Source organism: Oncorhynchus gorbuscha, linkage group LG19 (genome assembly GCF_021184085.1).
Source record: "Oncorhynchus gorbuscha isolate QuinsamMale2020 ecotype Even-year linkage group LG19, OgorEven_v1.0, whole genome shotgun sequence".
Classification (NCBI taxonomy): Eukaryota; Metazoa; Chordata; class Actinopteri; order Salmoniformes; family Salmonidae; genus Oncorhynchus; species Oncorhynchus gorbuscha.
In genome coordinates, this window is record NC_060191.1 from 20,229,600 (window position 1) to 20,245,696 (window position 16,097).

At 44.0% G+C, this 16,097-nt stretch overlaps 1 protein-coding gene across 4 annotated transcripts in view; it reads left to right on the forward strand.

Moving 5' to 3' along the window:
* LOC124004711 (platelet endothelial aggregation receptor 1-like) overlaps window positions 1–16,097 on the forward strand; it is a 38,736-nt gene that overhangs the window by 21,706 nt on the left and 933 nt on the right. For 3 of the 4 annotated variants that reach the window (XM_046313422.1, XM_046313426.1, XM_046313425.1), the window contains 21 exons: window positions 1,711–1,821; window positions 2,071–2,172; window positions 2,274–2,374; window positions 2,638–2,730; window positions 7,019–7,265; window positions 8,644–8,749; window positions 8,938–9,074; window positions 10,477–10,689; window positions 10,849–11,023; window positions 11,203–11,323; window positions 11,798–11,961; window positions 12,308–12,410; window positions 12,921–13,067; window positions 13,205–13,336; window positions 13,486–13,614; window positions 13,754–13,879; window positions 14,134–14,343; window positions 14,522–14,628; window positions 14,754–14,883; window positions 15,050–15,106; window positions 15,378–15,575. In XM_046313422.1, the coding sequence (XP_046169378.1) occupies window positions 1,711–1,821; window positions 2,071–2,172; window positions 2,274–2,374; window positions 2,638–2,730; window positions 7,019–7,265; window positions 8,644–8,749; window positions 8,938–9,074; window positions 10,477–10,689; window positions 10,849–11,023; window positions 11,203–11,323; window positions 11,798–11,961; window positions 12,308–12,410; window positions 12,921–13,067; window positions 13,205–13,336; window positions 13,486–13,614; window positions 13,754–13,879; window positions 14,134–14,343; window positions 14,522–14,628; window positions 14,754–14,883; window positions 15,050–15,106; window positions 15,378–15,575 (2,909 nt within the window). The remainder of the gene's footprint in view (window positions 1–1,710; window positions 1,822–2,070; window positions 2,173–2,273; window positions 2,375–2,637; window positions 2,731–7,018; window positions 7,266–8,643; window positions 8,750–8,937; window positions 9,075–10,476; window positions 10,690–10,848; window positions 11,024–11,202; window positions 11,324–11,797; window positions 11,962–12,307; window positions 12,411–12,920; window positions 13,068–13,204; window positions 13,337–13,485; window positions 13,615–13,753; window positions 13,880–14,133; window positions 14,344–14,521; window positions 14,629–14,753; window positions 14,884–15,049; window positions 15,107–15,377; window positions 15,576–16,097) is intronic. The other variant, XM_046313423.1, reaches the window with a different exon arrangement.

Here is a 16,097-nt window from a genome sequence, read left to right on the forward strand (position 1 = left end):
TCCTAACATGGCATTATTGAAAAACCACAACCTTACGTTGTGTGAGGGCAGGAGGAAACCTTGTGATGGGCTAGACCTAGACTTATTTAAGTGCCTTGTTGTTCCTCTCTTTGCTAGACTGAAATAAATGCTGAATATCTCCTTTGGAATAGTCATAGAAATAGTTGAATACCCCAAGCTCTTTATTTCATCCTCGTTGGTGACCTGAGAAGCAGTACACTAACTTTGTCAGGGGGACTTATTATAAAAACAGAAGGGAATAAATAGCCTCGGCCGATGTTATGTCAACATGAGTCCATCCTCCAAAGACTGTCCCTTTCCCACGATGAGGGGAATGGCCCTTCAGTCGACCCATGCTATAGTGTTGCTGAACTTCCCAAAATGTCCATGGGAGTTTTGGGGGAGAAAAGACCACTTTCTCTGCCGCTCCCTGAGAGCCTGCTCTGGTCCTCATCACTGGGCGTTCCCCTGGGTCTGCGTTTTGATTGGATCCAGATGGTGTGAGTGTGGAAGGGGACATGGCGGAAGAGTGTGGAGTTTTCTCTCCTGCTCTGATTGGTAATAGCTAGGATGGTAGCCGGAGTCGCATTCCTCCCCCCAATCCATTTCTGTCTCGCTCGCTCGCTCACTCGCTATTTCTCGCTCTCTCAGATTCAGTGGTGGAAAAAAGTACCCAATTGTCATACCTGAGTAAAAGTAAAGATACCTTAATAGAAAATGACTATAGAAAAAGTGAAAGTCACCCAGTAAAATACTACTTGAGTAAAAGCCTAAATATTTTTGGTTTTAAATATGCTTAAGTATCAAAAGTAAATGTAATTGCTTAAATATACTTAATAATTTCAAATTTCTTATATTAAGCAAACCAGACAGCACAATATTATTATTATTTTTTTTACGGATATCCAGGGCACCCTCCAAATAATCTATAAACGTAGCATTTGTGTTTAGTGAGTCCGCCAGATCAGAGGCAGTAGGGATGACCAGGGATCTTGATAAGTGTGTGAATTGGACCATTTTCCTGTCCTGCAAAGCATTCAAAATGTAAGTAGTTTTGTGTGTCAGGGAAAATGTATGGAGAAAAGTACATACTTTTCTTTAGGATGGTAGTGAAGTAAAAGTAAAAGTTGTCAAAAACATAAATAGTATAGTACAGATACCTCAAAAAACTACTTAAGTAGGACCTTAAAGTATCTTTACTTAAGTACTTTACACCACCGTTCAGATTCCTCTGTTCTAAGTTGCCATATGGGGAGAATAGTGAGCACGACGGGGAGGGTTTGGTTAAACGGCTCAATGCTGTCCCGCTGCCTTGCCTCTGCTTAGTGTTTAATGAACTCTTTTACAAGGGGTGATACTGCTTTAAACTACAGGAAGGTTTCAGATAAATGTTCATATTCTTTACATTGTGAAGTGTTTGATATCTTTGTAACTCAGATGGCGGGCTAAAAGCAGTGCCAAACAAAAAACTGACAAGTATCAGTTTAACATAGACAGTATGATTTGATGTGCTGTTTAATGAGAATGGAAAAAAAGATAGGTATTTGATTATCCCCTTTCCGGCTCATAACCTGATCCTTAATAACTAACCCTCTCCTCAAATGTTGGTCCTCATGCTTACAATTTGTAGCCTATTATCACTGCCATTGCTCCCATGGATAAGCATTATAAATATCCTCCACAACCTTTTCCCCCCCTTTCTCACCTCAGGACCATGCAGTCACTGCAGACCTGTACCGTCCTGCTGTTTCTGAGCGTCCTGATTGGCCTGTCCTGGTCTCTGAACCCCAGGGACCCCAACGTGTGTAGCGTATGGGAGAGGTAAGTCAGTGTAGCTCATCTCATTTCATTGTACCAGAATAGAAGAGAGCACATTTTAACGTGTGAGAAAGAAATAGAAGTAGCAGCAGGTTTAATTGTAGCTAACTTGTTGTTTGTTGTTGCACTTATCATTGAAGATGTAACACTTGGCTCAAAATATGAACATCAGGTTGTCTCAACTCTAGACCATGATGGGTTCGTTCTGTCAGTGTATTATCATGTCTGAGTCCATTTTATCCTTTCATACAGCTTCCCAACCTCAGTGAAGGAGTCGTATGCCCACCCTTATGACCAGGTGACAGAGGAACCTTGCTCTGAGCCACGCACCTCCTACAGATGCACCCGTCACAGGTAACACAGCCTGCCGACTCACTTCCTGTTTACTTCCTGGTTGTGTCCATGAGGTCAGAGGGTAACAGGAAGTATTCTCTATTTGACTTTGTGTTGGACAGGATCACCTATAAGACAGCATACAGACAGGCGGTGAAGATGGACTACCGCCGGAGGTACCAGTGTTGCCCTGGCTACTACGAGAGCAGAGACAAATGTGTCCGTAAGTTTAACGTCATGGCTTTTCTTTATTAGCATATCAAAACAAACATAGAAGATTCACTTGGATTCATCCGTAGCATTTCAATGAATTACATTTCTACATAATTTCCCATCGATTTCTAGAATTCATCCAATTGTGTGCTTGGTTGCTGAGTTGGTTACATTCTGGAGAGTTGACATGCATGCGTTACATAACATATATAATATCTCCACCAACCTTCTAGTCTAATTAAGAGTGTGTATGTGTGTGTTTTTCATCACTAGCTCGCTGTACTAAGGAGTGTGTCCATGGGAGATGTGTTGCTCCAGACCGCTGCCAGTGTGAGGGAGGCTGGCGTGGCGACGACTGCTCTAGTGGTGTGTTACACACACACACACACACACACACACACACACACACACACACACACACACACACACACACACACACACACACACACACACACACACACACACACACACACACACACACACACACACACTCTGCAGGAAATGACAAGTGACCATTATTCAAAAACTGATCCTCACACACAACACTCAATCACACATAGGGCTTTCCAATGGAAACAGCAAGGGACCAAATAAACAATTATGCGTCATTGAAGTAAGTCACAGTCCAGAAAACAGTTTATTAGACCAGGAGGACACTATGTCTATCCCCTTCCTGGCACTTGACATTTTATGCTACATCAAGTATGTAACATCCCCAAAGCTCCCCAAAGTATACTGCATGCTTAGACCCAGGGCCCGGGATGGAAATCAATATTTTCCATATATTGCAAGTATACTCTTTTGGAATCATCTGCTAAAAAAATGTATAGTTTGCAAATTAATTCAAATAGCTCCATCTCAGCACAGGATTAATGTTTTACATTTGATTTATCCCAGAAACTCCTAGTTAATCGATGCCAGTGTTCTTCTGAACTCAACCAGGTCACTAGTACAGTGCTGAATGGAGGGCTTAACGTAAGCTGGTGGTGTGTGATGCCTTCAGAGGGGATGATGGGAAGGGGAAATGTTACCCCTCTCCCACTTTGTTTCTCTCTCCTTCTCTCTCCGGGCAAACGAGTGCTGGCCTCGGGCCCCATACTGCTGAGTCCTATAATAAACCCCACTGGCAGAATGAGAGCTGACACTTTCTGGAATAGATACCTGTGTTTTGAGCTAGCTGTGGGAAATGAGAGAGAGAGGCTGAGGTTTAGCACTGAGAGCTGAGAGAAAGACAGAGGAAGAGGGAGAGAGAGAGAGAAGTGGACAGAGAGAATAAGAGAGGATGAAAGAGAGAAAATAATACATGTATGTTAATAAGAGACTGTTGGGGAAGAGAGATTGTGATGGAATCATTCATATTGGGTGAGGTTGGGGGGGGGGGGGTTGGGTACAGAAAAGAAGACTGGTTGAGTTTTGATACTTAAGAATAGAGTGATATACTCTAGAAGGGTGTGTGAGAAAGAAGGGTATGGGGGAGAGAAGGATGTGGTTCAGTTAGATATGTGGGAGATAATGCTGTGGTTGGATGCAGACGAGATCTCCACCACCACTCGGACAATACACTTGGGGAAGGAGAGGAATTTTCCCACCATATCTTAATGCATTCCATTTACAGTACAATGGAGACTTGCCATTTTTAAAGAGCGCATCAATTGAAAAAAAACCTGGTCAGATGTAAACAAACATATGGACAATTTATGTGAGAACAGGTCTGGGTTCTGTTATAAATTGGGTAAGTGCAGAGGCTTGGGCACAGCCAGCTGGTCCTAGCACAGCTCTTCAAAGCCTAGGTGTCCAATCCATCACGTTCACTCGCCCACACTCATGGCTAGCCTTGTCAGGCCTGGACGATGATAGCACATAGTAGAAAGCTTAGTACCCTGCAGGTCCTTTACTAAATCTCTATTGGCGTCCTGGAGAACGCCTGTGTAAACATTATTGCTGCTCCAGCTGAGCTTCCCATAACTCAATGTGACACACGCTCCAACTGCAGTCTCTCAGCGTCTCCCGCATGCCCACACAGGGAATGAGTAAACGTTTGATTCATTTAAACAAAGAAAAGAGAGAAAGGTACTGTTCTGAGTTAGATTAATAAACATTTCTCAGCTATGTGGTAGTTTTCGCTCTAAACCCTAATTTGGCCATACTTTACCCTCCATTTAATATGTCAAAGAAGTTCTGCTTGAAACTGTGACACAGTAAATACTGTATGTTTTTTAAATGTTTTATTTCACCTTCATTTAACCAGATAGGCAAGTTGAGAACAAGTTCTCGTTTACAATTGCGACCTGGCCAAGATAAAGCAAAGCAGTTCGACACATACAACGACACAGAGTTACACATGGAGTAAAACAAACATACAGTCAATAATACAGTATAAACAAGTCTATATATGATGTGAGCAAATGAGGTGAGATAAGGGAGGTAAAGGCAAAAAAAAGGCCATGGTGGCAAAATAAATACAATATAGCAAGTAAAACACTGGAATGGTAGATTTGCAATAGAAGAATGAGCAAAGTAGAAATAAAAATAATGGGGTGCAAAGGAGCTAAATTAATTAATTAATTAAATACAGTAGGGAAAGAGGTAGTTGTTTGGGCTAAATTATAGGTGGGCTATGTACAGATGCAGTAATCTGTGAGCTGCTCTGACAGTTGGTGCTTAAAGCTAGTGAGGGAGATAATTGTTTCCAGTTTCAGAGATTTTTGTAGTTCGTTCCAGTCATTGGCAGCAGAGAACTGGAAGGTGAGGCGGCCAAAGAAAGAATTGGTTTTGGGGGTGACTAGAGAGATATACCTCCTGGAGCGTGTGCTACAGGTGGGAGATGCTATGGTGACCAGCGAGCTGAGATAAGGGGGGACTTTACCTAGCAGGGTCTTGTAGATGACATGGAGCCAGTGGGTTTGGCGACAAGTATGAAGCGAGGGCCAGCCAACGAGAGCGTACAGGTCGCAATGGTGGGTAGTATATGGGGCTTTGGTGACAAAATGGATTGCACTGTGAAAGACTGCATCCAATTTGTTGAGTAGGGTATTGGAGGCTATTTTGTAAATTACATCGCCAAAGCCGAGGATTGGTAGGATGGTCAGTTTTACAAGGGTATGTTTGGCAGCATGAGTGAAGGATGCTTTGTTTGCGAAATAGGAAGCCAATTCTAGATTTAACTTTGGATTGGAGATGTTTGATATGGGTCTGGAAGGAGAGTTTACAGTCTAACCAGACACCTAAGTATTTGTAGTTGTCCACGTATTCTAAGTCAGAGCCGTCCAGAGTAGTGATGTTGGACAGGCGGGTAGGTGCAGGTAGCGATCGGATGAAGAGCATGCATTTAGTTTTACTTGTATTTAAGAGCAATTGGAGGCCACGGCAGGAGAGTTGTATGGCATTGAAGCTTGCCTGGAGGGTTGTTAACACAGTGTCCAAAAAGGGCCAGAAGTATACAGAATGGTGTCGTCTGCGTAGAGGTGGATCAGAGACTCACCAGCAGCAAGAGCGACCTCATTGATGTATACAGAGAAGAGAGTCGGTCCAAGAATTGAACCCTGTGACACCCCCATAGAGACTGCCAGAGGTCCGGACAGCAGACCCTCCGATTTGACACACTGAACTCTATCAGAGAAGTAGTTGGTGAACCAGGCGAGGCAATCATTTGAGTGAAGGAAAGAGAGGTGGGGGGAAGATCTCATTATAAACTACATAGACAAGGAACAGTTGCAGTAGAAAATGCGTGTGCTTCAGCTGTCTAAAGGTATTTTTCTCATCGTGGAAGAACTAGTCGTTTTTACTGCAGTAGTAGTTGTGACTGAAGCAAGCACACTAGAATCCATATGAACAGTAGGATTTGTTTGTGATCATTCACACTGTATGTCATTCCCCACAAACCTCAATGAGACAAGTATGAATCCATCATTGAATGGTTGTCATCATGATAGTTAGTGAGATCATCACTTGTGTGCAAAGCATCAGTTACGTCACCTGTATTGGGATATCTTTTTTTCCTTTGAATAGGGTTTGTGCCCCAGTCAGTCTGCGTTATTGATGAGACATTGGAGGAGTCAGTGTGTGTCCATGTGGGATCCTGGTTCTCGTGGAATCCGGAATGATCCCCCTGACGCTCCTTAACTCTGGTTGAAATCCAAACCCTGTGCGAATCACCGGTTGGTGATAGCCGCCGGAGCCATCCCGAAAGGCCGCTGTAAAATTCCCAATTTTAACCTCATCCGTTTCGTTGGCTCCATGCAAATCGCCCTGTCAATCGTGAATCACAAGTCGGTAACATTAGATTCTGGAGCTATTAGGGCTAGAGTTGGACGTAGACTATGCCTCTTTTTGTTGGAAATTCATTGTATTGTCCCTGGGGGAGTGATCTTTACCATTGTCTTCTACTAAGGTTCCTGTGCTGTTGTTGTTGTTGTTGGGTTGAAACATGACGGTCTCAGTGACATCACATATAGTATACGGTGTAACACCATACAACTCCATCAGGTTAAGTTAATAGAAAGAAAACCCTTTCAGAGATATTAGATGGAAAACGTTGTACACTGGTCCACTAGTCCACTGGTTTATGCATACATTTATATGATTACATATATTTTGTTGTATGGGGTTTCTTTTTTTATGTGTCTGTTATCATCTGTCTGTGTGCGTCTTCCAGCCTGCGATGACAAACACTGGGGTCCAGGTTGTGGTCAGCTGTGTAAGTGTGAGAACGGAGGCCTGTGCAATCCTGTGACCGGTACCTGCCAGTGTCCTCCAGGCTACATTGGGACCCGCTGCGAGGACCCCTGCCCACCAGTCACCTTTGGCAAGGGCTGTCTTCAGAAGTGCCAGTGTGGAACTGGGGGTTCCTGCAATAAAGTGACCGGAGAGTGCCTGTGTCGAGAAAATTTCACGGGTACATTGTGAGTAGTAGAAGTAACACTCTCTCAAATAGGCCTACAGCTATATGTATCAATATAAAGTAAATAGTATGTTCAGGTTGGAAAGACAAAATGGAGAGGCAGTGGACTAATTGTTATACCATATCCTATGGCCTTATTCCATCCTACCAATGCAGGAAAAGAGCCCCTCTTGTAACACTAGGTTAGAGGATGAGTCATTAGTTACACCCTGTGTTTTAGATGCCCCTGGGGATGAGTAGAGAACCACTAGGAATTAGTGGAAAGTCTTTATATGAGGCAACTGCCAATGTCAGAAAACAGCACAGCACTCTAATAGCCCAAGGGCCAACCGCAAAGCATATGTTGATCCATGACCCAGGAAACAAACGGCAAAATGTCAACAACTAGGTAGATAACGATGTGACTATGAACACTGTGTGGTTCAAAACTTGTAAAAGTTGCATGTTAATTTGTTCTTTTTAGTACAAGTTACGTCTTTAGCATCAGAATCATAGCGCATCTTGGATAATATCCCTAGCAATGCTCCGACATGGCTATGTTTCACATTGGTTACTTTTGTTGCACACTGGCCCACAGAACTATTTGTGCGTTCGGTGTTCGTCCACGCATAAGCTCAAGCAACACGTGACCGGTCCTTCACTGATCCAGATGAACCCGTATAGGATGTTTTGTCAGCTTTAATTAGCCATCTCTGCCTTCTAGCCAAACTAAAGACAGCACAACATTTGCTAGCTAACACAGATATGAAAACATTCCAAGGTCCCGACAACTACATAATGCGCTGTTCGGGCATCTGAGAGAAAATCTATTTAGGACATTTCAATAGCTTCTTATCTCGAAATAGTCCATGATTTCTCTGGTCCGGTACATAAGTTGCTTTCTGCAAGCATGGACAAAGGAAAGTGTGTAACAAATGTAACCGAGGTGAAACATGCCAACCTCATTATGTTGGAAAATTACCCAAAATGCTATCTTTGATTCATAATATTTAAGCAATGTGCAACTTTTACAAGTTTTGAACCACACAGTGCTCATACAATTATCTACGTAATGATGTTGAAACCTTGCAATTTTGTTTCCTGGGTCATGGAATGCCTTTTCTGAAGCCTTTTTTGGTGGGTGGCCCTTTGACTATAAGCACCAGTAGGCAATGTACCACTATTGATGAATTCTACTGTGTACAGTTGAGTATTTGTTGCAAGTGCAATCATTTTATTTGTCCTTAAACAACTTTTTCTGTATGTTTATGCACTGAATAACAAAGAGATTCCACTAAATTGAAAAAGGATAGGAACTCGTTAACTTGTACCCTACATTTCAATCTCTACACAATCTGAGTCGAGCTGCCACTCAGAGTTCTTTCCTCCATGTTCCTCAGCTGTGAGAAGTCTTGCCCAAAGACTCGATGCCTGCCACGATGCCCGTGCCAGAACGGGGGCTTTTGCCAGGGGAAAGGAATCTGTGCGTGCCCCCCTGGGTGGACGGTACGTTTCCTGAATCTTACACGGACTCAAACACAGCATCAGGGGGTCAACATGGGAAATCTTTGTATTTTGAGGTTATCAATCAGATCCCTGTTTTATTGTCGTCGTACCATGTACGCTTTCTCTCTCTCTCTCTCCCCACTTTTTGTCTCTCTCTTTTTCTCTCTATCTTTCTCTCTCTCCCTCAGGGTGAGGTGTGTACAGAGCGCTGTGCAGAGGGCAGGTTTGGTCCTAACTGTGCCCAAGAGTGTTTATGTCACAACCGGGGCCACTGCGACCCTGAGACAGGCCAGTGCGATTGTGCTGAAGGCTTCACTGGAAACAGGTGTGTGTTTATCAAACTCGCTGCAGTGGAGACAGATACTGTACATGTGCCATATACTCAACCTGCACCCATATACTCAACCTGCACCCATATACTCAACCTGTTGGGTAAAGTTGTTTATATCATACAGTTCATGTATCTTTCATACATGATATTAAATAGGATACATAAAGTTGAAGTCAGACGTTTACATACACCTTAGCCAAGTACATTTAAACTCAGTTTTTCACAATTCCTGACATTTATTCCAAGTAACAATTGCCTGTCTTAGGTCAGGTAGGATCACCACTTTATTTAAAAAATTTGAAATGTCAGAATAATAGTAGGGAAAATATTTTATTTCAGCTTTTATTTCATTCATCACATTCCCAGTGGGTCAGAAGTTAACATACACTCACTTAGTATTTGGTAGCATTGCCTTTAAATAGTTTAACTTGGGTCAAACATTTCAGGTAGCCTTCCACAAGATTCCCACAATAAGTTGGGTGAATTTTGACCCATTCCTCCTGGCAGAGCTGGTGTATCTGAGTCAGGTTTGTAGGCCTCCTTGCTCACACATGCTTGTTCAGTTCTATAGGATTGAGGTCAGGGCTTTGTGATGGCCACTCCAATACCTTGACTTTGTTGTCCTTAAGCTATTTTGCCAAAACTTTGGAAGTATGCTTGAGGTCATTGTCCATTTGGAAGACCCATTTGTCGATATAGGACTCGTTTTACTGTGGATATAGATACTTTTGTACTTTTGTCCTTTCCTGTTGTTCTGGGATTTGCACTTTTCGCACCAAAGTACATCTCATCTCTATTGTAGTATTGTTTGTACAGATGAATGTGGTACCTTCAGGTGTTTGGAAATTGCTCCCAAGGATGAACCAGATGTGTGGAGGTCTACAATGTTTTTTCTTAGATCTTGGCTAATTTATTTTGATTTCCCCATGATATCAAGCAAAGAGGCACTGAGATTGATGGTAGGCCTTGAAATACATCCACAGGTACACCTCCAATTGACTCAAATTATGTCAATTAGCCTATCAGAAGATTCTAAAGCCATGACATCATTTTCTGGAATTTTCCAAGCTGTTTAAAGGCACAGTCAACAGTGTATGTAAACTTCTAACCCACTGGAATTGTGTTTCAGTGAATTATAAGTGAAATTGCCAGTCTTTAAACAATTGTTGGAAAAATTACTTGTGTCATGCACAAAGTAGATGTCTTAACCGACTTGCCAAAACTATAGTTTGTTAACAAGAAATGTGTGGAATGGTTGAAAAACGAGTTTTAATGACTCCAACCTAAGTGTATGTAAACCTCCGACTTCAAGAATAGTTTCTGAATCAGAGATATGTTATTCCACTTTGGTTGCGGAGCATGTCCTGATTTGTGTGTGTGTGTTGTATCTCCACAGGTGCAGCGAGGAGTGTCAGGTGGGTAGTTATGGGCGGGACTGTAAGGGTGTGTGCGACTGTGCCAACGGGGCTCGCTGCTTTAACATCGACGGAGGCTGTCTGTGTGAGCCTGGCTTCAGTGGACCCCAGTGCAGAGAGAGGATGTGTAGGCACGGCACCTACGGCCTTCACTGTGAACACACCTGCCTCTGCCACGACACACACACACTCAGGTATGGATCAACAAAGGGTACACACACATACTGCCACACATTAGAACTCACACACACACAGGCCCATAATAGTTTTTAATTATGCTGTTGTTTATAACTCTTGGATTTGTTTAATTGTGCTCACCCATGTGACCACGCTCTCCTCTGTCCATTGGCTAGCTGTCACCCACTGAAAGGCGAGTGCACGTGCCAGCCTGGCTGGGCGGGGCTTTACTGCAACGAGACCTGCGCCCGTGGTTACTACGGCCATGGTTGCCTGGAGCCCTGCCTGTGTGTCAACGGAGGGGTGTGTGACAGTGTGAGCGGGCGCTGCCACTGTGCCCCTGGGTACACGGTGAGTGATTAGGACAAACGGCACTAAATGGGGCACAGGATGCCACTTACAATAACTAAAATATCATTTATTTGGGTTATTTACTTAAGATAATAAACATGAATGCAAAAATGTATACTCGTATATTCTGTTTTTCTGCTTTTGTGAACTGTTATAACCTGCTAATGTCTGTTGCGTAGGGGGCTCACTGTGAGAGTCCCTGTAAGAGTGGTACCTATGGGAAGGACTGTTCTCTGGAGTGCTCCTGCTCCAACTCAGTGGACTGCTCTCCCATTGATGGGACCTGCTTCTGCAAAGAGGGTGAGTCACTGATAAGAGACAGTCTGACTGAGAGAGAATAGTCATAATATCTCTACTCCGATGGGACAAACAGACACGCAGACATACTCAACGGTGTGAGTGTGTCTGTGAGCAAGTCAGTCAGGGCGCGATTCCATCGGTGTCGCTGAAGCGTTACAGATCGCACTATCTGACAGGATAGGAAACAGGATTTCCTCTTGAGCCGACATCTGCAGCGTTTACCGTGAATGCAGTCACCGCTAACGCGGGAACATTGCCTTTACATTTCAATCATGCTGTAACGCTGAACTTCAGCGATACAGATTGAATCAAGTCATAGGTCTCAGAAGCCTACCTGTATTTTGTTCCAAAATGGCTGCTCCTCTTTACAGACAGACGTTTAGACAAACATACAGACTGACAGACAAAGACATGTATGATTCCTTTACAAAATGTCCCTCTCTTTACAAAATGTCCCTCTCTGTCTCTCTCCAGGCTGGCGAGGGCGGTACTGCTCCATAGCCTGTTCTAAGGACACCTGGGGCCTGGGTTGCAACGCCACATGCCAGTGTGCCAATGTGGCTTTGTGTAACCCAGCAGACGGATCCTGCACTTGCTCTCCAGGCTGGCAGGGGCCACTGTGCGACCAACCATGCCCCGTAAGTGCCAGTATAATACTGTAGCTATAACATTTGTTAAAAGGTAACATAATCTTAACGTAACATAGGCCTGATGTGATTGTTAATATATTAGTAATGTTACTCATACTATAATCGCCATCTTTATCTCTCTACTGTAGCTCATTCTGTGCATCCATAAGCCTATATTCTGGACTTCCCCTTATCTTCAGTCCTCCTTTTCCTCAGTAAGGCTAATATGCCAACTATGATGTATTTACAGTGTATCTTGCCAAAGTACAGTTTGCTTGACTCTGACTGTGCTGGCCAAATGGTTCAGGGATTCCCTTGACGATGCTTTCGCTGTTGGCATGTGTTTACTGTACAGATGGGCACGTTCGGGCCAGGCTGCCTGAAGAGGTGTGACTGCCTCAATGCAGACAGCTGCCAGGGTGCCAGCGGGCAGTGCCAGTGTCTGCCAGGGTGGACTGGTAAGCACCGACGCCCCCGTTGAGTTTGTGTCAGCTTGGATGTGGTCCTGGAAATTAGTCAGTGCAATGTGATCTACAGGTTTTAACCTCTCTCTGTCTCTCTCTCTTTCTCTCTCTCTCTGTGTCTCTGTGTCTCTCTGTCTCTGTGTCTCTGTGTCTCTGTGTCTGTCTCTGTGTCTCTCTGTCTCTTGTCTCTCTGTGTCTGTGTCTCTGTCTCTCTCTTTCTCTCTCTGTGTCTCTGTCTCTCTTTCTCTCTCTCTCTGTGTCTCTGTGTCTCTCTGTCTCTGTGTCTCTGTGTCTGTGTCTCTGTCTCTCTCTCTCTCTGTGTCTCTCTGTCTCTGTGTCTCTCTGTCTCTGTGTCTCTCTCTCTCTATGTCTATCTATCTGTCTCTCTCCCTCTGTGTCTCTGTGTCTCTCTGTCTCTGTGTCTCTCTCTCTCTGTGTCTTTCTGTGTCTGTGTCTCTCTCTTTCTGTGTGTCTCTCTGTCTTGTGTGTGCTTCTCTCTCCTAGGTGCTCGCTGTGCCCAGACATGCCCAGAGGGTACATGGGGACGTCACTGTAACCAGAGCTGCTTTTGTCAGAACAGCGCCACCTGTCTGCCACACAGCGGTGCCTGCGTTTGTCGCCAAGGTTACTGGGGACCCACCTGTCAGCATAGTGAGTACAGAAAATGTTTGATATTGATGCCTATATAAATAAGTAGAAAATGTCACTATCACCATCAGTCTTATTCGTATGCTAAATTGTATGTCTTGCTAAATTGTTATGCATCATCATCAATCGCTCTCTTTCAGTGTGCAGTGCGGGTGTGTATGGTGACCAGTGCAGTATAACATGCCCGTCCTGTGCCCACTCCTCCTCCTGCCACCATGTCACAGGCCAGTGTGTGTGTACCCCCGGGTACACTGGAGCCCTTTGTGAACAAGGTCAGCACTAATCCATATCTCACCTATAGTCAAACTAGCATATATATAGAAAACCTGCAGCATCTTGGCATACTTTAATGCTTGACATGTTGAATATTTTAAGTGTGTATTATATTTGACCTTGACATGTGTTTTGGTGTAATTCCTAGCCTGTCCAGTGGGTCTCTATGGTAAGCAGTGTACTAGAGTGTGTAGATGTGCCCACAACTCAACGTGCAACCATCAAGATGGGTCCTGCCTCTGCCCCCCAGGATGGACAGGCCCTGACTGTACTTTACGTAAGTCTGGCTCAATGAATTTTTTAAATAAAATATACTGTATCACACATGCCTTTGCTGATTGAAATCAATTACATGTTTTTATTATAAAGAGTTCAAATACATGAGTCATACTTTGAATCTCACCCTGTGTCTCTAGAATGCCGTCCTGGGATGTTTGGCCTTAACTGTGCCCAAGTCTGCTCCTGCCCACCCAACTTCTACTGTGACCCACAGACAGGGGAGTGTGTGTGTGAATCAGGACCAGGGATCGACTGCAAAAAAGGTATGGTATGGTCTCTCCTTTACCCACTGAACAGTTACGAACCATACATCTGTTTACAAGCTAGTAATGACATATTGTTGCCCATAGCTACCAGACTATAATTGTTGTCTATTGAATCTGCTACGATCCAGTTAAATGAGACGGTAATGAAACTGTGGTTATTGTCTACCTAAGGCTATTCAGCATTATTACAGTGATGACTGGAGGGCCTGTGACGTTGATGACCCGTGTTCTCTGTGCTCCATGCTCCACAGAACGCTTTGTGAGTATGATGGTGCCCGTGTCCCCGGGGGAGAGGGACTCATGGGGGGCCATCGTGGGTATCGTGGTGCTGGTCCTCCTGGTGGTGCTGCTGCTGGCCCTGCTACTGCTCTACCGCCGCCGGCAGAAGGACAAGCAAGCCAACACTCCGACAGTCTCCTTCTCCACCTCACGCACCGTCAACTCCGAATACGCAATACCAGGTACTGTATTGATACAGCATTGTTTTAAAAGATGTTAAAGAACAAATGTTTGCGAACAGTTTGACCACGTAATATATCCATACTATAGCGGTTATAGTTTTTGTTTAGGATTCATACAGAGTCATGTATTTTATATACAGTGCTGGTTATTGATGTCATGTCCCTTCTTGCTCCTCAGATGTTCCTCACAGCTACCACCACTACTACAACCCCAGCTACCACACACTGACTGGGGGCAGACCCCCTCTACCACACGTCCCCAACAACCAGGACCGTGCCATCAAGGCAAGTGTCATTACCGTCACCTCCGAGTCCACTCTGTTACACCCCTGTGTCCTTTATACTGGATATACTTGTTTGAGAGGAGCTGTATGATGTCTGATTGGTTAATAATGGTGTCTTTCAAACAGAACACCAATAACCAGCTCTTCTGTAACGTGAAGAACATGGAGAGGGAGAGAGGGCGAGGCCTGTTTGGGGTGGAGAGCAATGCCACTTTGCCTGCAGACTGGAAACACCATGAGGCTGGCAAAGAACCAGGTCTGTCTTTTTTACTGCCGGTTTCAAACTGCCCGTTCTTCACCAACTTTCATCTTCAGCCATTTCATCACCTGGTATTGATTTAATACCAAGACAGGCTATTTGTCGTTTATGAGTTTGCTATAAATAAAATAGATTATACCAAATGTGTGTTTAATGTTTACAGGAGCTTTTGGCATTGACCGCAGTTATAGCTACAGTGCCAGCCTTTATTACAACAAAGGTAGTTTTCCATGCTTCCTATATCCCTTTTCTCCTTCATTTCCAGCAACTCCAAGTTAACATGAAATATGCTTGCTTTTCTCTAGAACTACTCTAGGCAACATTTCCATCAATCCATTTTCACACATGCCTTCCTTTTGTGGAATATTTAACATAAAACATGCCTGAACTGTCAACCCATCACCAGATTACAAGCTACATGTGACCTGGCTGACCCAGAGCCAGTCAGCTCCTGTGTTAACTTTTTACGCTCTGCCCCTTGTTTGTGACAGAGCTGAAGGACACTGTGGTGGCAGCTAGCAGCAGTTCTCTGAACAGTGAGAACCCCTACGCCACCATTAAAGACCTGCCCGGCCTGCCCTTCGGCCCTCCTGAGAGCAGCTACATGGAGATGAGGACGACCGTGCCCCATGAGAGGTCCTACACTGAGATCAGCCCTCCACCATTCAGCACAGCAACATTACGCAGAGGTGGGTTACTCTACTGTTGTTCAGGACCCTTCCAATTTAAATCAGTAGTATACATGCAATATCTGGTTATGCTAGCATGTAAAAGAGCAAAACAACAGACAATTCTCTATCACTATGTAAAACGTTTAGGTTTCACATAGCATACTCAGGAGAAAATGAATAAATGTTAGCCTGTGCAAATAGACAAGGGTTTGTGGGCTGGGTTGACAAATGAGATGGATGGGTTTCCGTAACACATGGTTGACTGAGCAGAACTGTTTTCATGGAAATGAAACAGAGGTCATGTGAGGAAAGGGAGAGGGGAGGAAACCACAGGAGTGGATTGGAAAGTCTCAGTATGAGGGCTGGAGAATGGATTGACCATAGCAATAACCTCATTCCTATGCCAGGAAAATCATACTGTATATATTTTTGTATGATCCTGAATTTAGCATTCACATTATTTTAGTAAACACAAGACAATCAGATATAAACTCCAGTAGATGGATAATAATTACAATATGATTATTTCACATTTTTCAG